General features: G+C 37.0%; 1 protein-coding gene across 8 annotated transcripts in view; it reads right to left on the bottom strand.

Annotated features, from left to right (window-relative positions):
- Positions 1-24,549, bottom strand: part of GPHN (gephyrin) — a 271,571-nt gene that overhangs the window by 105,248 nt on the left and 141,774 nt on the right. For all 8 annotated transcript variants that reach the window (XM_084207537.1, XM_084207540.1, XM_084207539.1 and 5 more), the window contains one exon: positions 23,678-23,770. In XM_084207537.1, coding sequence (XP_084063663.1) covers positions 23,678-23,770 — 93 coding nt within the window. The remainder of the gene's footprint in view (positions 1-23,677; positions 23,771-24,549) is intronic.

Raw genomic sequence — 24,549 nt, 5'->3', positions numbered from 1 at the left:
GATTTATTTTCTGCCCTTGAGCACAGTGACACTTTGAAGATATCATTAGTTAAAATTCTAAGCAGGCTTCAAAGGTAGTACAAGATGCAAGACAGTCCATGAACAACAATCCTGCAGCTCAGGGATTCCTTCAATGAAATTCGAGTCCATTCTCCAACTTCACGAGAAAAATGACCTTCACAAAATGTCACTGCTAGCAGGCAATGTGATTATTAAAAATGTATAGACTAAGCAACAAAATCTGAAAGGGCATAAAGTCCAAGCAGCAGTATGATCCTCAACACATGTTTCTAAAAATAGTTTCAAAATATATATGCTTCTGTTTATTACTGCAGATGGACCTCTACGAACACAGAAATGTTTCCTGTTTTCATGTTTGCAGGCTGACTGGACTGGATGGATGTAACCAAAAAAAGCTGCTGCTAAGTAAACCACTGTTACAGTGACATCTGCTCTTGAAATTAGCCATTCTAGAGTCCACTTCTGGGATGTCCTTAAATGACATGACTTAACATGTGCCCTGAACAGGAACTGAAATCACCATCACACTGGGATGCACGCTCTAGATTTGCTATACATACATGAATGAAACCAGCAGTGCTGCAATCTGTAATAACTTTTTGTTTCACCTAACAAGGTACCAAAGTGCTGGTGGCCAGGTTTTCTCATACTTTTTCCAGTATTTTTTGCTTGAAGGAAGGGTGGAAGAGAGATGTCAAACCTAGATTTTCATCTGTATCCCGTTCAGGAGTTAACTGCTGGGTACCAACACCTGCCTCCATGGAAACTATTAAGGAATTACTGACTCAGCACCGTCACATTTTACCAGTACTCTAGCAAGGCTGAATTAAGACTGTTCAACCTTGTTTCATGGGCAATTTTTTTGTTGGTAGTCTCACCATCAGCCAGCTGTTGCACACTGCAGGGGGCCATAGTGTTGGCACAGGATGAATCACAAATCAAGGCTGTTGCCCTCGGCTCTCTTAAAACAGCAGTGATGAGACTGTTGGGCAGATGCAGGAAAAAATGATGATGTTTCATTCAGAGCTGTCACACTGATGCCTTAATCAGGCTTTACACTGATTCTTGAACCTGAGGCTGATGACTCAGGTAGGTGGACAATACTGGAGCAAAACTGCATAAAACACTCAAATGATACCAAAAAGGGTCCCCTGTTTCTGATGGATAAATTGATAGTGCAAAGAAAACAGGTTCATATAGGAGGGAGGTGGAAGAGAGGGGCTCCACAGAAACAAAAGCCCCCGAAAGTAAAAGTCAGAGTTCAGGAGAAAGACAAATGCAGAAAGGCCAGCTTGGAGGTTGTGAAGAAAGGCAAGGTTTGTAACTTAGATAGGACAAGGGAATGTGGGAAGAAGGAATCTAAAGTGGAAAGGTAGAACTGCAGGAAATCCAAGCAGTAGGATTCTCAGAAGGGGAGATCTGAGAATAGCACGAGGGCAAGTGAATGAAGTGTGTGGGATGGAATACAGCAAGGGGGTTGGAACCTGAGGGTTTTTAAGTTCCCTTCAAACCCAAACCATTCTATGGTTCTACAAAGAAGGACTGCCCAAGGCAGCTTTGACAGAAAATAGATGAGGGAGAAAACTCAGGAGAAGCAAAATGGGAAGACAAGACATGACAGAAGTGTCAGGACACGGGGGAGCCATGGAGAGAGACAATAGGATTGAAAATAAAATGCTAGTTTCTGCTCCAAAAAGGAGAAGTAGGGACAAACAATTTAATTATTTAGGATTTACTAAGAACCATCTATGACAGCAGTACTTCTTATATTTCATTGCTATATGAATAAATGCAATTGATTTTAAAGCACATTTTTGATTGTTTACAAAGTGCCTTTTTATTGGAGTTAGGGCATTATGTTCCCAAACCAACTGGTATATTTTTAGATATCTTTGACGTAGTTGCGGTTGCTTAACAGATGGCTCACTGCCAACTGGTTTCAGAGTTCTGTGCTGCTTCACTGCCTTTTTTTGCCTCCACAAAAATTGTTAGTTCAGCTTCTAACCTGTGGAAACCCTCCCAGGCAGTTATTGGAGGATATCCTAAGGCAGGCTGATTTAATTAAATGACCTAGGACTACTCTTCTGGAAATGTTCAGAAACTCCTTATCTTTGTCTTTCAGGTATTAAGCATAGCAAAGGTTGACCTCAATAGTAAGCAATGATCTGAGACATTTCATATACTCTGCAGCTGGTTTTAGGCAGTAATACAGTTTTACTTATTCAACTAAAATGCAAATATGAGACTCAGAAATCATAATAAATTCAATTAAATTAAGATGACAGAGACTGCCTCTGTTGAAAATATTATTTCTGTTGAACAAGTTAAAATCTATGACTCTACATAGTATATAATAGAGCTATAAATGCAAATTAATGGACAAATTTGCAGATAATTTATATTTAACAGACTACAGCATTAGCATCAATAGGATTTAATTACCTATTTGAGCTTTCCACTGAAAGCAGAAATCTTGGAAGGGCTTTACCAAAGAAATACCTATATAACTTCTGCAACAGAGCTCACAGACCACAGAAGAGCAGAGAAAAACTAGAGAGATAGATCAGTCAAATATGCAACGAAAGGGTCAGTCACATCTGTCAACCAGTTGTGTAAGAAGTGTGCACTTTAGAATAAAAATTCCATCTCTCAGCCTGGAGATAAGATGCCTTCTTCAAAGTTATTCAGAATTCCTCTGCTGGAGACAACACATGTGCCAGTAATTTTTATTCACAAATCAGCTATTTCAGTTTATTGTCTACTTTCCTACTCTTATTTGGCAGGAAGAAAATAGAACTTACATGGAACTAGACTGATCAGAGCTTCTCACCAAAAAACCACTAATCTGTTTCACTCCACGAACAACAATAAATACAGGTTTCAGCAGTTGGTTTCTTTCAATACATTGGAAAGTTTTTTGGACAAGGATTTTAACTCATCTCAGTTTCACCATTATGCTGTCTTTCCTTGAATCCTTCCTGTTCTTTGCCACCAATAACCTGTACGATGATATTCAGTGTCTTTTTTTTATGGATAAGGCATGACAGGATTTGCAGTCTTTGATGTTTTCCAAAATCAAATTTCTTTGGCTAATTGCTCAGTTATCTTGACAAATGGACGGAACTGATCGCATTTGCTAGCGCTACAAAACAATCAAAATCAAGTAGGTTTATAAAAATATAATGCTAAAGTGAGGCTAAAAGGTTGCTGTGTTTGGGCTCACAGGATGACTGCTGGTGACTAGGCAGACATGGGGCTAATGCCGACCCTGGTGCATGTGTTTGCTCTTCCTCTTGCAGTGACGATCCAGCTTTACCCATTTTACTTTACTATGAGTTTAAGAAAGTCATACTGAGACTGGTGAGCCCTTGTTGGGAATTTCTGATGTTAAATACAGCTATGTCTACACATAGACACATACTAAGAGCACTCCCAGACTTTTGTAGGTTTTTTTACATAAAAGAAAACAAAACATGTCTAATCCTGTTTAGAGTGGCTTACCCTGGTGCATTTCCCTCTTACCAGTGGTAAGCTTGACACATGCTTCTCTGCTAACTGACCCAATTCCATTTTCTTTTACCTTTTCTTCTCCCAACTCAAGTCTACAAACAGCCAAAGTTGAATGGATCCTTGATTAATGTAGCCAGCTAAAACTGAACTCTACCAACTGGTGTAGCTGCACACACTAATAACACCTTTCCACTGACAACAATTCTGCAGCACAAGAATGCTGCTTGCCCTCTCAACACATCTGCAATCATTCTGCTGCCACCCAGAACCTAAACATCACAGAACGACCCTACAAAATTTATCGGTCCGAGGAACAAAAATGTCACAGCAGTAACTACTGTCAGATTAAATACAGACTCTGCTTTCTCTATTCCTCCCCATATCCTTGACTCCCTCTGCCTGCAAATTGCCTCCTCTGAATTCTCTCCCTCCTTCCACTGGGACCCACCATCCCATTTATTGCAGCCTAATGCCTGTGGCAGGAGACCCCCGTGCCAGAAGCTAATCCAGTGTCTGCCTTCTTTATAAAGCAGCATCAGCAAACAAGTCTGTCAGAACACTTCCACTGCGTAGATGACCACAAAAAGCAAGGAACAAATAGAGATTTGCTCAATGATTTATACATGACCAACTCATGAATATATTTCATTCCCCATAGCTGGACCTCAATGAGAATTACTTTTGTAAATAAATTATTGTTATTATTGTCATCATCATCAAATAAACTGTATATTAATTAATAAAAAATCTTAGTGCTCATTGTAGTTTTCCTTAAAAGTCCTTGTTTTCTTCAATTAAAATAAAACTCATTAAAATATTTACTTAATAACTCTCAGTGTCTTTTTTACTTATAGCTGGCAAAACATTTGGGGGAAGATGCTTCACATTTTATGCACTACAGAGAAGCTGAAAATTTAAATTAACGTACTAGAAAAAACAACCTTGTGGAATTTGTAAATTATTCTTCCACTTCTGCAGATCTAGATATAAATTTTTAACTAAACCTGATCGCATACGATTTATATAAACTTCATAGATCAGTGATTTGCTTGCCCCATTTGTGCAATTGAAGTGTTAATGAAATTGATGTATCTGGGCATCCAACCATGAACATTTTCTAAATATCACTTCTAATATATATTGTGGAAATATTACTTTTTTAGTCCTGATCTCTAAACAAAGTTTTAAGATCTTAAATGTGTATAAAATATTTACACCATGAAAACTGATCTTAATGTTATGATTCTGCCTATCCCTGTACATTGTCATAAACCCACTAGAATCATTTTTTGTAGCTGCTAAAAAACCAAGACACAAAATGCTTTTCTGCACTGTAAGGAATGCATTTTGGCTGTACAGAGTTGGACACAGCAGACAGATGCAGTGCATTACAGCTGTCTAAAGGGGTGTGTTAGGCCAGGGTCAAAAGGCAGAGTATTTACAGTGGTGGGGAGGTCAGGAGGAGCTTGGTAAAACAACAGCTGGGAAAAAACCCTGCACTTTGTACAAAGAAGGGCTGGGTGTTTGATTCCTCTTTCAGCCCTCTTTCTATGTGCAAACTGCTGTGCTTCCCACTGCAACTCCACTTTGTGCAAGAACAAATCCCTTTCTGTCCAGCAAAAGTAGCTGAAGATGTCCTGGTAAAGACATTAAAACTGTTTTGCTATTACAAAAACGCTGTTAAAATGTTACCTGTTAGTAATTACTATTATTTTAAGTTTTCCCTCAGTTATTTCAAACTGCTTTGTATTAATATAAAAATAGAAATCCAGCCCAACCTTTAAATAATTCTCTCAAATTTGAAGAAAAGGAACAAAACACGAGAAGTCAAAATTTCTGTTCTCTGAAAAACAAACTCTGCAGCACAAATGAGAGAAATAAGCATGGGTATCTACACTATGCCAATAAGAATTCTACATGACTGAAGTGACAACATAATGAGCTTTAACTAACAGAATAACAGCTAGGGAGCAGTGTCTCATAAAAATATACCCTAGACAGTGTTTCTGGTTATGTGTACTATCTTCTAGACTATATAGTTATACCAAAGTGGAGTCAGGCTACAGTTAGCTTCATTTCAAAACTAGTGCCAAACTTAGATTCTTCTATATGGGAAGAGTGGGTGTATTTGTGGTTCAGGGAAGTATACTCAGAAATTAACCAGGAGAAAAGTAAGAACAAGAAGTTTTAACTTGCAATTTCACTTCTATAAATAAATAATTTTGCTATGTTTAGCTCTAGCACACTGGTTACTGAAACTGAAATGTGAAATTCTTCTGTTTTGAGGATCTTGTCTGATGTTTCCTAACATTTGCTACCTTTTGCCAAGAACAAATATGGCATAAAAAACACTTGCACTTCTGAAACCTCAGTCAAATTCTTCCACAGGTTAAGTAGCTCCTCTAAACATTTTCAGATCTTAAATCTTCAATGTTGAAGATGTAATAAAAACAACCCTTCCCAAAATACATCTTCTGCACTACAAAGGGTGGACTAATGAGTGATAATTTTTCAGGAATACACCATAGCAACAGAAGAACTACAAAAGAATACTTTCTATTAAGATTCCCTTACACAGTATGTTTACTCCTCAAGTAAATGATAAAGCATAACAGCAACTTTAAAGAACGTTTTCCATAACCGAAAGATTCATAGAAATTATTCTTTTGTGACATTCAGTGATGCAATTCATGTGTTCAGAGTCTGAACAGTTGTCAGTTTTGGCACAAGCAAATGACACTTTTATTAGAACTGAACAAGCAAACAGATTTTGAAAGCCAAAGTGACCTAGTGTGCATTCTGTCAAATGATTTCCTATATAGGACTGTTTTAACTTCTGGCACAAATCACATTTTTTACCTCCAAGATTCTCATGGAAAGAATTGAAACAATTCTGGTTTCTCAAACAGAAGATGAAAATTGTTTTGTTGAGAGTGCTGTAGCACAGAGCACTAAAGTGGAAGACAGCAGAATTCCTAATCTCTATTGAGTGAGGAATATTAAACATATGAGGTTTACCATTTCCTCTAGATATTTATTTTTTAATTAATGGTGTACAGTAGTTTATAGTAATAGGTAACTATATATATATATATATATATATATATATATAAAAACCCAGTGCAGAATATATTCTCTCTATTACACTGTTCTTAAGATGTTTACTATGCACATTTCCAAAACACCATTTTTTTTCAGTTTTAGAAGATGTTAAAACATCTTTGAAGAAGTTGTTTAGAAGATGTTAAAACATCTAGATAAAACCAGTTGAATCATTTATTGACACTACTCAGCTGTGACAGAGCAATGCTTTCACATTATTACAACCTTGCACTGTACAGACAAATTCTGCCAGTTTACTTCCCAGCTGCACAACTCAGTTTTGAAACCCTCAGGGTTCCTATAACATACACACTTTTTCTTGAATATAGATATAGTAACACTGGTATATAAGCACCCCCCCTCACATACTTTTCTGCTGTGCTTGAAACAGCAGACCTTATTGTGCAGAAAAATCTTTTTGTTTTTTAATAAATTTCCCTGTATCTAAACTTTTTCAGCGCACTGAAAAAAATTTTTTTTTACACTAGCAGTGTGTGATGGATCACTGAGAAAAAGCAGTAGCTTTTAAGAGATGACAAGGCAAAAAAGATTTTTGGATAGGCACAGTGAACAAGTTAGTTCTTGCTCTAAGTACTCAAAATGTACCCAGGACTCCTGTACTGAATGTTAAGCATCTCACTACCACAGCAAATGTGCTCATACTAAGTGTACAGCAGCTACTAACAACACAACTCTAGGCAGACTAACTCAAGTCAAAAATCAGACAGTGTTTCTGTATAAATTATATGGGTGATACAAGACCATAATTCAGAATAACACAGAAATCAAATGCACCCAAGGTTGGCTGCCCAAAACTTTGTATCTGACGAAACAAATTACACCTTAAATAATCGTATTTTTTTAAAAGAAAGGATATAAATGAAAATAAACAAAGACACAAAATATTTCTAGGGAAAATATTAGACTGTCTAAACAGTGTAAAAGCTACTAAGAAAATCCCACAGTTCTAACTACACCGGAAAAATCCATCTTTGCTAACCTTAAAGTCAAAAGAAAATTCTACTCTTTCTTTCTGCAAAGAATGATGGTGATTTAACAAGAGCTTCTCATTAAGATTCTGCAGGAAATAAGATCCCTAGGAGACAAACACATCTAAAAGAATTTTGTGCCCTTCTCTGCTCTTTTTCCAGGAATGCCCAATGCTGACCAGCAGAAATCAATAAAATATGGATGAATTGTAAAAGAGTTTAAAAGACACCATAGCGTTAAGCCTTGCTGCTCATGGATTAGTTCTGTATATCACTGGATACTTTAGCATTATTTGGTCTCAAAGGAAGAACTGGTCAGCTTATAGTAGGAAGTGACAATAAACCAACAATTTTTCACTCTTAAAAAGGGAGGTGTAGGCCAAAAATTCAGCCAAAATTAAAGGTGCAACATGTAAGTTTCATTCAGCTTTGCAATCTGCAAAATCTCCCACTTGAATGTGATGATGATTAGTTCACTGGAATGAGTGATGCATGTGATTGCAACACTACACAAAACAAAGCTTATTTACTACTCACTCAGTCTGTCTGCAGAAAGGTGGCAAGAAGAAAGCCTGATAAAGGTGTACAAATATTTATTGAAAGCAACCAATGAAGGTGAAAAAGATTGATTACTGTTGCCATGACATTCCATGAGAGCAGTAAAGGCCCTGTGAAACGAAGGCTCAGGTTCAGTCTTGGATAAAATTTCCAAACAATTACATAAATCTGAGTTCATTAAACTCCCAAATGAAGTGAAAGAAGTTCCAGCAAGTCATAGAATAGTCTGAGTTGGGAGGGATCTTTTAAAGGCCATTTAAGTCCAATCTCCCCTGCAATAAGCAAGGATATCTTCAACTAGATCAAACTGTTCACAGCCCCATTGATCCTCACCTTGAACACTTCCAGGGATGGGGCATCCATAGCTCCTCTGTGCAAGCTGGGCTAGTGCCTCATCACCCCCACAGTAAGGAGCTGCTTCCTAATATCTAAATCAACCCTCATTCAGTTTAAAATCATTCCTCCTTGTCCTATCACATCAGGCCCTGCTAAAAAGTTTGGTTCCATCTTTTTACAGTCCCCCTTAAAGTCCAGAAAGAATGCAACAGGGCCTCCCTGAAGCCTTCTCTTCTCCAGGCTGAACCTAAAACCTGTCTGGGAAGAACAGCAGCAAAATGTACTGGGGGAACAATCTGCCACAGTCACTGATTCTTTACTTGGCACACACGTGTAGGAATATGATCTAAAGCCAGGAGAGATGCTGTGAAGGAATTGATGTGGGCACGATGGCCTGCTGCCAGAGGTGCAAAACCCTGCCTTTATATACAAACAGCTGCCCCTCACCATTGATGAAAGCAGCAACAGGATACTTGACAACAACATCATCTCTACTTCTCCCCAAAGTATCACTTTTGCATTTGAAATCCTCTTTCAGAGGCAAAGGATGAGAACATGACATTCTGCAGACAAGTCAACAGGCTTGCTCCTCTCTTCCTTGCCAGAGCTGGGATGGCTCTGTAACATTTGTGCCTCTGCCTGCCTTGGGCACGACGTGAGAAGAGTTGTACATAGCAAACATGCCCACATTTTGTAGATCTAGTGCAGTTATTACAGACAATCTAACAAGAACATATAACGTGCTGCTTTCATGAGCTGCACTATCTGTGAAGCTGTGCTCATGAAAGCTCTTACTGAATGTGACCAGACTCAAAGTGCCAAATTGGCTGCAGCCACAGTAAGCTGACTGCACCTCCACCCTCTCCATCTCTAGCGAACAGCAGGGAAACAAGGGATTGATCTGCTGACAAATTTCTATACTCTAAATCCAACATCATCTCCTCATTTTTCCAACAAAAGCTATTGGCCATCTAAATTAAGAGGGAACAGCAGAGAGACACTAGAACTTACTCTGTATCGATTATTTGCAACAGCGAAAGCCTTTGGCAGTGATGATGAGCATGGAGGAAAAGGCATGTATGTTCTTTAGCACAACATGTATCATTCAAAGTATTCCTGTCTAAAATTAACCAAATACATTTTTCAATCTGAATCCAGAAGCAACATACACACATAATAAAATCTGAATTCCAAGTTGATACAAGTCACTGTCAGACACATTATTTTTAAGAGTGGAAAATGTCAACAGAAAGTGAAGGTGGTGATTAAATGGATCGAGGGAGTGAAACACCTTCTGGAAATCCCAAGGTAGAAAAATAACCATAGATCTCTCTTTCTGAGTGCAAAAGACCTGTGTTAGTTAGGAATTTCTTCTCAGAAACAACTGAAGAAATTAGTTGCTTAGAGACTGCAACACTGCTATCATCAGAAAAGATACCTTTAGAAAAGAGAGAAGTATAAAGAAAGTGAACCATAAAAAATAAATGGAAATTAAAAAGTGCATTGAAGTAAAGAGAATATACAACAAACACTCTCTCCTGATAAATAATTTGCAAGATTTAGATATTTTAGTTCAGGAAATGACTATGAGAACTGTTACAGGGTTTTTTATCACAGATAATAAGGAAGGAAAAGGGTCTGAAAATAGAGGTATAAAACAGAAATAAAATTGGGCTGATAACACGAAATTTAGTTATTATTCTGGAAAGGGAAACTCTGTGAGCTGAAAAGACTTGTACTGCTCATGACTGTTTTAGAAGCTAATTATTGGTAGAAAATCAGCACAGGATAGTCTAAAGAGTACCTTCAACCTCCCCACCCCCTGAAAATAAGGACAAAAGACCAAAAAAACCTCCCCAAAACCCCTATTAAAAAAAAAAAAAAAAAAAAAAAGGTTGCTTATCACTATTACAGAGATTTAACAGCAAAAATGTTACTCCCAGAGCTTTGTGGGCAAACTTTTCTTTAACCAAATGTTGACTCATTTATAAGACAAAACCTAAAATTTATTCTTTCAACTTACCACAGTTTCTTTTAGAACTAATTTGAATATTTGTACCTGGCAGAAAACTGATTTAACTTGATATGTTACAGTGAAGCTGCCTCAGACAGCACTGCATCAGTTCTGCCATAGTATGATTTTCAGTGAAGCAAATTCCATACATACAAGAAAAAGCTTAGTGTCTATTTTCCTCCAGCTTCTGCTGCTTTTCTGCATTTAAAATTCATGTAACTCGAATATTATTTGAAAACAATCCCTGCATATTTGAGGCACTATTAATTTTAAAAACCCTATATTAAAAATAACTGAAATTATACGCTAACAAATTATTTCTGTTTCTTGGGATAAGAACTGAATTCTAGCAATATCCTGCAGCCCTACAGTGCTAGAGTGAATATTCCTCCTCCCTGTCAGCCCCTGCTGTGCTTCTCAAACAACAGCCTAGGGAAGCATCAAAGTAATACTGGGAGTTAAAGCTTGGAGAAAGAGATTTGCCATTGAGACCTGCTCTTGTCACCACACCCTTCAACAACATGAAGCTGGTGGGAAGTGAGAGACTGACAGCCTACCATCTTTAAGAGTTTATGAAGTTGTGAAAAAACTACGCTTGGAAAAGCAAGGGAGGGTTGGAAAGGCTGAGATGAGAGAGAACAGGAGAGCCTAGGAGACAGCAAAGGACTAAAATACAGGTGGACATTCGCACCCTCCAGCTCCTTGGAGCAGAGCACAAGTTAACTGGTTTCTAGGCATTAACGTGGAAACTGGGAGAAGGGTCCTACTAGCTCTTCCTCTGAAGATTGCTAACTCTCCTGGGAGCCATCCTCCACAGCAGGTGTTGGGGGCATGGGAACAAGGTGCTCTCTCACAGTGTCTTGCTCTGATTCCACAGCTGGTCCCACACTGGTGAAAGCTGCTACTGGTTCAAGGGATGCCACCCTGCCTCTATGCTTATTATGATGCCTCAGATTTTAGATTTTATATTTTTGATTTTGTGCTGCTTTAGTGTGCAGTTCTGAGCTTCATAGTAAGGAATAGTAAGCTCTCTTCTCAGAGTAGGCAGACAAAGCAATTCCTTCTCTAGCTGGGGACCAAGGACAAATGATCCAAATCTCAGGCCCAAGAGCACAAACAATTGCAGAATGAAGTGAGAAAAACAAGAAGGATGGGACTTCATAACCTAAAGCTGTAATTGGACAATTAGCTCAAATCTGCTAATGGACCAGAACTTGTAAAAGTGAGAGACCTCATGACCGGCTGTCCATTTTGTGACAATTTTGGTTCATCTTGGGTGTAGCCCTGTCTGGACTCTTGTGCTGCCCAAGGTGTGTCCATTGAGGCCTTTTAAAAAATCCCTGCTTTATTCTTTAACTCCATCTAGCCTCTGGTCTAGGTCAGCCTTCACAAGGCATCACTTTAGACATAATTTCACATATTTAAGGTACCTTTGAAGATAGCAAAAGCAGGAATGATTTATCTGAAGAGATTAAAAGCTAAGTTTAAAGGAACATTATATTAAATTTATTTAAACATAGTAAGAATTTACTATGAAATTATGACAGGATTCATTATGATAGAGTATTTTCTCCAGGTCCTAGATGCTACTGGTTTCAAAAACACAAACCCAACAACACTTGTAATAAGCTAAAAACTGTGTCTAGGAAAAGAGATCAAATGAGCTGAATTAAAAGAAGAGCAGGAAATCTTGCTTCTTATTCTAAGATGTGAGAATGATTTACTCCCTTGCTATGGACCTTACAGATGTAGTCCTTGCTCTTAATGTGTGAAAGAGTGACAAAAGGTTTCTGTAAACTAGCAGTTGACCATTCTCCCAGTACCGAAAGAGGAGGAAGCCACAATTAGGACACATTTCGGTCTGGTAATACTGTACTGATCCAGTGGCTTATTTAGATTAGCTGCAGCCCTCTGTTTTAAATAAAGAGACCTGCAAAATTTATTTAGCTTCTTTGATCCACTGTGTTTAATGAACACAGTTCTGCATTCAAACCTTAATCTTTCTGAGCCTGAGCAACAGATTGTTTTTCCCTCCTGTAATTACCTACCTTCCATGGATTCTGAGGTACCTTAGGTAATATCAGGGTTGTAGTCCTTAATTACTATTGGATTTAATACTTAATACTGTACAACTTAGTCATACAGTTCTCAAATAAAATGATGGAAGCAAAGACTAAACACAATTCAGTTTGGTTTGGGTTTGATTTCTTTTTTCATAAGATGGGAAAGGGTTTTTGAGTAGTTCTATGAAAAAGCTGAATGCTGGTACTGAGATCAGTTTTTGGCTGGTGCGTTAAACTGAATCAGACCATGAAGGAGCCAGACAATAGTTTTCCCCATTCCTTACAATTCTTCTTAACTTTTTCAGACTGGTGCATATTTAGAAATAAAATCTAGGCAGATGGGTAGGAGAATATGATAGAAATGCCAGGCACAAAGCAAGTGGACAGGACAGCAAAAGAGCAAGTATCAGTGAGTAAGCAGACTCAAAGAGCAGCAAGGAGACACTATATTCAAGGATCAGGTGAAAAGGCATGAGGAAAATGCCAAACATTCAGCAAGTTGCTAAAGCAGTACCAAACATTCAGCAGGTGTGCCAAGCAGCAGAAGAGCAATTCCACAAAGTCAGCAGATGCACTCAGCAGGAAGGCAATGCCAGGCACTTGGAGCAGGAGACAGGGCAGCAGGAGGCCAATGCCCGTGTACAGTCAGACGGAGAGGACATAAGGAGGCGATACGTGCTGGCCAACAGATGGACGGGCCAGTAGGTAGCCACTGTCAAGCAATTAGCTGGTCAAGAGACAATGCCAGACAGGCAAAGGGCCAAGATTTCGGGAGGACAATGCCACACAGCCAGCAGGTAGAGAGAATACAAGACAGCAGTGAATGCCAGGCAGTCCCCAGACGAGGCAGAAAAAGACCAAGGCTACCAACAATCAGATGCAACTGTTGGCAAGAGCAAAACATAAACCTGCCAAATGACTGACAGGGCAGTAGGGTGGCAGTGCCAACTCAGGATACCATGAGTGAAACAGTCCCAAGAGTCTAGATGCTCACCCTTTGGTAATATCATTGGTCAGAGTGAACCATGAAAATCCACAGGAGAATAGCACACAAATGGAAACAGCAAATGAGTCTGACCCTAGCACTTGGGGAGGCCATGGGACCCTCCTATAAAACAAAAATATGAGAATCCACAAGAAAATCAAACAAATGGGAAAAGTGTGTCTAAAAACTGTTTCTGATGATGATTAAAAAAGCAAAAAAATACTAGCAAAGAATTAGTTTGGAAATGATTGGGTGGGATTGAAGATGTTGCTTACCCCTCTCTGGAGCCCACATAATGGGAATGTTGGGAATTTCTGCAGCAGAAAAACAGAAGAGAAAAGGGATTTCTGACTCCCAGTTCAAGGAAAGCATGTCAGTTTAGGACTGGGTAATCTCTTTGGGCAAAAAATAAGAATTCATCTGAATCTTTGCCCATCCCCAGATACATGCCTTTATGGAGGTTTGTGAAAAATTTAAGAAGCCCACATCACTTTCATCTCATGACCTCCCACCATTGTTCCCCAAAACCACACTTACCTCTAGCACCTCTAGTATAAGAGGGGAAAGGGGTTGGTCTTGTGAGCTCATTCCCATATCCACTGCAAAATGGCTTGTGAAGTTGCACAGGAGTACCCATTAGCCACTGCCGGCCATTTGTGAGATAAACGGAAGTCATCATTAACTGTTACTCATTATTAGTGCAGGTTGGGGTTTGAATTTGGCTTGGACACACCCACACTCTAATGTGTCTCTAATTAGCCTTATGGATCTTGTGGGGCAACCCTCTTCTAAGTATCAAACTTATCAGCACCTATTTGTTACCCTGAATATTCTCTTGTCTTTAACTTAAGCATTTTGCTATTTAACATGGTTGTTTTTTTAAACAAATTAAACTGTTTCAGAAATCTTAGCTGCTGCTTTATTTCAGATACATGCAATGAACTCTGAAATGTAAGAACTGAGAAAATCCCAGCACTAACAAAGTTCAGTAATTTAACTCACCTGTCATTTAAATCACGAGACTTTTTATTCAGTATTCTACCAAGAAACTAAAAGAATCAACCAAGAATCAAACTTTCCTATTTCTGTCTACTTAGAAGTTCATATTGTGTGTGCATTCATCTACTTGCACATGAACTTGTTATTGCCAGCACTGAAAACCTGCACTTCACTTTGACAAGGCAGTAATACGAAACAAGAAGCCAACTCTTCCCTCTTCAAACTGTGGAGGACCTTAGATAATATAAAGGACTCATGAGCTTTGCTATGCCATTGCTGAATTAGGATTTGCAAAGGTTGCAGAGAGAATCTACACGAACTTGCCATGCACTCCTATGCAACAAAGTTTTAAAAGAATACACTAGCGCTATGCTAAACTGATGGAACTTTATTTATACAGACCTCTGGGTATCAACCACTCACTCTTCTAGCAGAGCAAGGCACAAGAATAACAGAGATTAACAGAACTTCAAATTTAGAAATTTGGATCATAGAAAGGGAATTTTTTCCATACCCAAACTTTCCCATACTGAACACTACTATTCGGACTTAGAAGAAAATGGCAAATAATTTAGGCAGAGAAGACCAAGAGATTTCCATCATATGATTAGTAAAGGCATAAACCATCCAGGAATTGCAAATACTGGCTGAACCAGAGATACCAGGTAAGGGCACACATTGGCAGTTTTATAAAATCCTGTGATTTTGTGGCCAGCAGGAACTACAATTAGCTGCACCACATCAAGAACAAAATTGCTATCACCTTCTCTCTGAAGGGAGATCTTTCAAGCTTAATGAAAATGAACTATGACAAACTGATCTCAGTGTACCATAAGAAAATGCTTATTTGTGGAGGAAAATATGGACTTAAAAAATCCAGTGAGAATTTAAATGTCAACAATAAATAACAGTAGGTTATGCACCTCACTCTGTAGGTATTCTGATGAGAGAGAAACTAGGAAAAAAATACTTGCATAAAGGGACAAGAAACTAAAATATAGTCGAAATAAAAGTTAAAAAGTAATTATTTTCTTGTCCATAACTGATAAGACTTTCATGCCTAAGCGTGACAATAGTCATTTTGGTTTTCTATTTTGGTACTTATACTGAGTCAACATTTTGCTAAAGCTTCACTGCTCCATGTGGTAGCAATTAGCAAAAGCAGGAGAAGAACTAGTTATAATCCTAAGAATAACTCCTGAAGGCAGCTGCTTTCCAAGACTCTTCTAGTTTCTTTCCACTTAGTGGCTGGAAAAGCTCCTACACAGCAGGGAAGAAGTAAATGAGAAATTCTCTATTCTTTAATAAGTATTAGTTTTAATGATCAACTATTTTAATAATGAGTCATTTTGCTATTCTGGGGTGCTAATGTCAAAAGGACTAACTCACTCAATTTTTCATACATCTTAAATCCAAACTAGTATTTGCCATCTAGTTATTATGTCTTTAAGCTGCCTTCACAGGGAAGTCTTCCTAACATGTCCACACATTATTTCTTTTTGTTAATTTTCACTGTATTTAGCTTTAACTAAACTCTTTGTAATAGACCAAGACCAGAAAAAAAATCACACATTAAGGACAAAAATTTCAGGCCTGACACTATTTTCAGGATTATTTTGCTTGAACTTGATGTTTAATTTTGTTCAGTTTCATTATGAAGAAGTCCTATGGCAGGCCTATTTTCCTTCCCCAGTTACAGAAAGAACTGCAAGATATATTCACAGTTGTGGCTACACTGCTAATAGGAGACAAGCCAGTTTATTTAAACTAATAGAAAAATGTCCACGTGAGCTGTGGGGTCTACAGTGAAAACACAGCTAAAAGGTATCAGTAAAACCAAGAGGAGGAAACCCCTTCTCTTTACCCTAATAAAAAAGCACACCATAATCACATAGTTCATCTGGGTGTACTTTTGGAAGGACTGGGTCCGCTCCCACAAGAACCATTTGTCCACTCTCAGGACATGCCAGCCTTCTTCCAACTGCCATTCCTATATTAGCTTGGAAAAAACCCTCTAATTTCAAAATTCAGTAAAAAAGATGAGATTTCCTAGCTCATTACTGTGGCTTTGTTTCTCATTTTATGAAATATTCAAATTCCTTACTACTGTTTTACTGGTCTTTTCAGCAGAGCTTGCAAATATTTCCTACATGTTTGAAAGTCAAAAAACACAGCCTCTATTTGCTATTCAAGAGTATTAAGGACACCTTAAAAAAAGCAAATAAAAGCTGATCCTCAAATGAGCCAAAATAACCAAAGGCTTAATGGAATTCTATTAGCATTACCTTTATCATTTGACAGTCAGACAACTTTACACAGAAGGTTAATACATTAGTTAAGTAATTAAAAAGATATTTGCCCCAACATTTTCAGCCAATATTATCAGGGTTTTGCATTTTCAAAAAAGAGACAAAAACAATTCATGCATTCCTTTTGGATTCAGGACATAAAATTGTTTCATTATTAATTTCAGGATCCATTTGGTTCAAAGTATCTTCTCATCTAACACACACAGAACATAAGACTGTAAGTACAGGATGATTCATTTAACATCCTCCATGATTTCTGCAAGAAGTACAAGATACCTTGAGTTTTATAAGACATTTCTCCCACTAGCCAACTCTTTTGATTTGGCAGAATTAAAATGAAGAATACAGCTCTTTAGGGAATTTGCTTGTGTGATTAACCTCTTAAACCAACAAACCCTAACCCAAACACACAAAGCCTTTCATTATGATGATTTTATTAGATTTTTCTGGCTCAAGCTTTCTATGATCAGCTATTTTTAAAATTCTCTTTAGTAGGTAAAGAAAGCCTTTGGTACCTTACAAAGCCTTTAGTATTGTACACTATTTCCCAAAGAAAGTACAAGCAAAACCAAAGTTATTTATCAGTGTTCTTCAAGACAAACTAAACAGACTGAATTGTGTAACTCTCACAGAACGCATCTCTCTTTTTGCCTCCATATTTTGCCATCATATTTTTTTACCTTTTTTTATATCCACGGTGACAGTTGAAACTTTTTAAAAGGAATGTCAAAAAAATATGCAGCTTTGCATTTTAGGCACATCAATCCCATATACAGACAAGTATTATCTGTATTATTTGATGGTCTTAATTTTTTGAGTAACCTCTGATAGTTGAGTAAATGGAGCTGAAATGTGATCTGCCTTTCTTGCCCCTCACATTTCTCACTAAAGGAGTCTGAGCAGCTTGCAGGTGTTTCCATGCAGTGACTGAAATCGATGATAGCACAACCAAGGCCTTCAGTGAAGTGGGTATGCTACCAAGTTTCCCTGAGGGAGAGAAGAGAGGAGAGAAAGAGAGGAGAGAAAGAGAGGAGAAAAGAAAGAGAAAAGAAAGAGAAAAGAAAGAGAAAAGAAAGAGAAAAGAAAGAGAAAAGAAAGAGAAAAGAAAGAGAAAAGAAAGAGAAAAGAAAAAGAAAGAGAAAAGAAGAGAAGAGAAGAGAAGAGAAGAGAAGAGAAGAGAAGAGAAGAGAAGAGAAGAGAAGAGAAGAGAAGAGAAGAGAAGAGAGAAGAGAGAGAGAAGAGAAAGAGAAGAGAAAAGAAAGAGAAAAGAGAAAAGAAAAAGAGAAAGAAAAGAAAAAGAGAAAGAGAAGAGAAAAGAAAGAGAAAAGAAAGAGAAGAGAAAAGAAAGAAGAGAAAAGAAAGAGAAGAGAAAAGAAAGAGAAGAGAAAAGAAAGAGAAGAGAAAAGAAAGAGAAGAGAAAAGAAAGAGAAAAGAAAGAGAAGAGAAAAGAAAGAGAAGAGAAAAGAGAAGAGGCACCCTTCAGCCCTTTGTAAGTCAGCTAAATCAGAGTGGAATTGCTCAAGACACAGGTACTTCTGTAAATTGACAATGTGCTGTGTGGTGCAAATAATTTGTATACTGCTGCTTCTCAAAGAAACTGACAATAGATGTTTAGTGAAAACTGTTCTGCAACTAAACATACCAATTCTGCTATAATAACATGCCTTCCCAAGAAAGATTAAAAATTGAAACATATAATTTTAAATTGAAGCATTATGGCACATAAATATATTTGAATTTTATAACACCAAATACAGCATATAAAATAATAAATTTTATTGAAAAATTAAAGCAGACTAGAAAAAGACCGAATTATATAAGCTAGGAACTGCCTAGAAGACTAAGAAAAAGGGAATGGTACTTTACACAGTTGCTGATGAACTTCTAAAATAGTAGCAGAGAATTTGGAAGGAGTCTGTCACAGAGCAATCTGCTCCATTTAAGTACCTTTGATGATTAGATGCACATAGCAATGTTTTGTAATGCCAACCCTCCAGGAGCAAGCTGGGCTGGAAATAATTTTCTAAGAACTATGAAGGCCTCAAAAGGTCTGATGCAAGTTACAGGGTCAGATGTCATCCATGCACAGCACATATTGTTATACAATAGCTCACCACAGAAATCAAACTTAACTAGGAGCAAGATCTCCATTAAGAGATATGAATAGCTACAATTTTAAAAGAGACTCCAGAAATATTTTCTTAAAATAGCTATTAAATTGGAGGGTACGTGGAATACTGAAAGGTGAAAAACTGAAACATTAGCCTGGGTTATTAGAGGTTGTACAATTTCATATAATCCTTCCACAAAATTAGTTATGTCCCATGTGAGATGAAGGCTTCATTCCTCTACACCATGGAGCCATCCTGAAGTGACCGTTTGTAAAATGGAAATTATTTTCTTTTGGTCCAGTGCCAGTAATAAAAAATTGCTGAGGAAGAAGTAGTCCTATATCCACAACAAACAATACTAGAAATGCTGCTGCTCTGGAAAGGCAGTATTTGAACCAGGGAGAACAAAACCCTCCTATATATTATTTCTATTTTAAGTTGCTGCCTATTAAATAGAAACTGTTATTTGAAAAGTTTAAGTCTCAGTGGATTTGGGTTACTTAGATGGAATGTGTTGCTGTGAGAGTATGGATACAACACGACTATCCCATTGTGTCATAAGCATCTCATTTCACTAACAAACTTCAAGTGGAAGAAAAACAAGCAGAAAAAAACCCACATAAAAACTGAAAATAATAGAGATCAAGAGGGTTTCCAACATTACTTGAGACAGAGAAATAGAAGAATATAGATATTCAAATAATCTGCAGAAGTAAAATGTAATTTGAAGAAAAAATCCATGAGAGATACCTTAGAGAATGGGGAAGAGCCGAATGATAGAAAATTTGCATTTGGCAATAATTATAAAAATGCTGATGCAATTTTGAACTGAGAATAAAAAGACATACTACAGAAGAATTGAGACTTTCTTCTATCCAAACATGGCTTCTGTGTGGTAGGTTTGGAGTATTTTGTTCATTCTGAGCATGATTTTTCAGAAACATTGATGAATAGAAGGGAGTTCCAGACAAAATTATTTCTTTTCATGAGTTGTTACAGAACTCTGATGAAAGAATAAATAAGTATGCATATATTTTCAGACTAAATGAAAACAAGTATGTGTCTAAATACATCTTAAACCAGTTCATAAATATTAAAGAATATAAACAGCAAGAACTGCAAGAAGATTCACAAATTTTCCAGAACACTGGAAATGACTGTAAGGAAATATCTGTCTGGTGTTACGTGCTGGAAAACAGCTCTTCTGTGGTTTTTTTTTAAAGTATTATCTTAAAATCTTTGGGCTCAAAATTACCTGCAGTGTAGATGAACTACTTGTGAATACACATTGTGACACAGTTCAGGAATGTCTATCATCAGTTGAGTACAATAGGCTGAGTTCCCCTGCTATTATCTAAGTACATAAAATTAGTCTCATAGATGGGCAAACAAGACTCACACAGAATCATACTAGAGACAAAGGATAGAAAACAGCTAGAAGACTGTTAGGAGACAGACAAGTGAATTTTTTGAATGTACAATTTTGAAAAAGAACAAATGTAAAAATACAGAAGAGAGAAAACCGAGCAGAGCATCCATATACATGAGATATTTTCTTTCCCTTTGTACTGAGCAACAGAAACAGAGAAAATGCATTAATATCATAGAAGGATTTCTAATGATTGATAAAAATGTTGCAACATTATTTACTTTTTTTCACAAAAGTTAATGTATACTGTTATCAACATTCTGTAAGAACTATCACTGAAGTATTGTAGTTCCAATAAATAAATATTTGCATCTGGAAATACAAAATGAAAGTTTCCTAAATAAACTCGGGCCATACTTGGATCTCTGTCCAGTACAAACACTTTTTAAATCAACAAGCAGACTGTATGAGCAAACTCCAGCAGAGATTTAAAGACTATTCCCATAAATTATATGTGAAATTACATAATAAAAAAAATTGGTTGTATCTACAAAATTAGGCTTACACTTCAGCTTTAGTACAAATGCAAAGTACCACCAACTGCCATAACAGTTAAGAACTCCAGCATTCACTAGTAATGCCTATAACACATTTACTTTCAAATCCAGCCATACACTGAGTGAATTTAGTTTTTTAAATACCCACATGCATTTCATCACTTCTAGTGGGGTAGTCAAGAAAGTGAAGGATATTCACACTGCTCAAGCAAACTGACCTTCGCCCCTCAAAATGTGAATCGTAGGAACTAATTCAAAACCTCCTCTCCACACACCAACTAGACTGAGGCTATAAATTTAGGGATCAGAGACAGGCAAGGAAAATCAGATATTGTGAATATTTCTAAAATCATCTATTCCATTACAAGAAAAAATCTTATTACACATCACTGAAACAACTGCCATAACCTGGAATGGTTCTCATACAGCGTTCAAAAGGAAAAGTGAGTGGGGAAACTACCAATTTTTTGGGATGCTTAATTACATATTTCTGACATAGCAAGAAGCAGTTTTTAGCTACATTATGCTAGGCACTTAACTAGATTTTTACCAATAATTACAAAATTCAATTAACATTAAGTCTTTGGGTTGCAATTATTCTGGGGAACTACCTTTATTTTGTACCTTTATGTACAACTATATATCTATAGAAAAGAAACAGAGAAACCTGCTTTCTAATCCAAAGTACAGGGGAATTAAGAAGAAGCAGGACTGAAACACACCAGCAGAAGATTCAACAGACTACTGTCTCTATTCTAAGGAAAAATAGTAAAACATTTTCCATTATCAAATTAAATTCTCAAAAGTTTTACATTAACATCCTAAAGATGACATCTCCATAGCAGAATACCATGATCACATCCTTTCGCTGTCAGCTCAGTGATGAGAGTGTGCTGAACCAACACCATACACGCAAGGGGTGAAAACCAATTTCTACATCAATGCAAGTCTTCCTAAAGGCTTGTTACTGAACATTTCATGTTGAAATAATGAATTTTCCATTTTGGGTCTTCTCATTGATGCCAAAGACATAAAATATGGGCTTCTTAGTATGTTTTTTGTATGACACATACTGGCAAACTGATTTTCTTCCCTTAAAATCATTTGTTTGACTGAATGATATAATAAATCCTATCATAGGAACAATGCTTGTCATCACCACTTTGCAATAAACCTGGGATTCTATATCTCCACTGTGATTAAAGTTAATCCAACTTAATTAAGTGGAAAAATGCAGTTTTTCTTCAGTACAAGTTATTAATGATTTTTTTATCAATGTGTTTTTATTATACAGAGACAGTAACAACTCAGATAACTATCAGAATGGCTTACTCAACAAAATTAATGAAAAAAAATCATCCCTACCTGTCTTAATTAGTTTGAGTAACAGCAATGCAGAGTAAAGAAAATACTAGGCGTTTGTGCATAGAGGTCTCATTTGTTTATTTTGTGTCCCAAATGCTGCTTGAGAATTGTAGCTAATTTTTTGCACTGGCTACAATGCTTTGTCTGGCACTTCTGCCTAGGCTCGACCCCCACAAAGGAAAACTGAAGCAGAAATTCATCCCTCCTTCTACACAGCCCTGAAGGTCTACAAAACCTTCAAAAGCATTATGTTAGTTTGCAAGCAAGAGACAAATTTAACCAACTCACTTTTCACTTGTGGTGGCTTTAGCAAGGGAATATTCTGCAAACTCAGTTTCACTAGGTACCACACTGTGTTCGTGTTCATCTTAACATTGTTCCCATTTCCTGATACCCAGACTGCCCCCCCAGGTTTTAGTTACTCAAGGTTTCTAGTTCCATCAGAAGTAATGAACTGGAGCCTTTTGTTCACGTTTCTCTAGTTACACAAATGTTATACAATAAATTAAAAAATATTTTTAGATTCCTAATGGAAAAAAATTTTGAACTTCAGGCATGTGACAAAACACATTTGTAAGTAAAAAGCATTGTAGATATGCTATAAAGAACTCAAATCAGCTTGAGAGTCTAAGAAATTGAAAACATACATGAGAACTTAAGAGAAATCTAGGTATGTTTAATTATGCAAATAAACACAACTCACTCAATCTTAATTCTGCCCTTTAGGGAACATAATCACACCAAATGAAAGATGTGATTTTAAAAGTTCATGTTAATCTAATTTGGAACCATAAATAACAAAATACTTCAAGAACAATCACACAGTCGTTTCACATGACAACTCATGGCCATGAGGTCATTATGTTAAGCTTCTCATTTTTCCCCCCTTACTTTAGCTTCATGTAAATGTAACGTAAGCAAATTTCCTGAGCAACATTTACTGGTGCAGATTACCTCCACCTGTGTGCCTGTTTAGATTTTTCTGACAAGCAGATCCATCTCTCTTATCCCACTCTTCCTTGCACAAGACTCAACAAAAGCCACACAAGACTTTGCTTAGCAGTGTCGTACTGCGGTACTAAGGAAAATGGCACCACAAAGCCATTAGAATTTTGTTTTGTGAGGGGACTGGAAAACCATTATACTGTACCACATTTTAGTTTGAAAATTGTTTTGGGTCAGAACCCAAGGTCAGAGTAATTTGCTCGTGCTATGTTTTCTATTACTTTTTTCTGATTCGAAGTTGTGTAGCGCTTGACCCATCCACAGATACTGCAAAATGAAGTTAAAGAGAAAATTTAAAAAAAAAAAAAAAATCACCCTCCCCTCCTCCAGACTCATGCATTTTTGTACCAAAGGGCAGATTTTTCTATTCCAGAACTATCTCACCTCTGGAGTGACATCTCGCGGTGCAAACCCTGTTCCTCCAGTTGTTAAAATCAAATTAAGTTCCTTTTCATCACACCAGTCTATCAGTGTCTCCTGAAAGAGAACATGAATCCTGTCAGATCTAGCAAGAAATGGTCATATCAAATAAAACCTGAAGACTTGAAATGTCTTAAAAACAGAGACACACACATTATGGGGAATTATAAACCACTCATGGCTTTTTATACAAAGATTTTAAACCATTATTTATAACCAAGATAAGACAGAATAATGCAAGTATCCACATAATATTATTTTGCATATGGAAACTGAACGTCAGTTCTCCATCTCTTGACCTGAACTGGAAAACAAGAATTCACAGTTATTAATTTCTACCACTGTTTTGATATATAAATATCATATGCTTTGATAGACATTAATAGAGTATGTAAATTTAATTTAGATTACATAATTGATTCTTTTTACAGTAACTTTGGTTTCCATGCTGCACTTTTTGATAGCCTGAAAAAACCAAGAATCACGTATCTGTAAGCCTAACTACCAAAAGATGCAATAATGCACTTGATGCAGCAGGTGATGATCTATAATCATCTTTCCTACATTCCTCTAACAACTCAACAGGAGTGTGTATACCCATTCCAAAGCTGGACTAAGAAATCTGTCATGTAAATTCAATGACATACAATTCTGGAAAACTCATTACACTAGAGAAGTGTTTAATTTGATTTGATATATTCATTTTTAAAATGATCTTTTAAACTAGTTTTCAAACTATGACAAAAATTTGACATAAGCAGAAGACTTATTTAATCTCAATGTGATTATCTCATTTATCCTTTGTACTTGACTGTGGGCCAGCACAGCAGGAGCAT

The sequence above is a fragment of the Fringilla coelebs genome, assembly GCF_963513975.1.
Source record: "Fringilla coelebs genome assembly, chromosome: 6".
NCBI lineage: Eukaryota > Metazoa > Chordata > Aves > Passeriformes > Fringillidae > Fringilla > Fringilla coelebs.
This window is presented reverse-complemented; position numbering and strand designations above follow the sequence as displayed.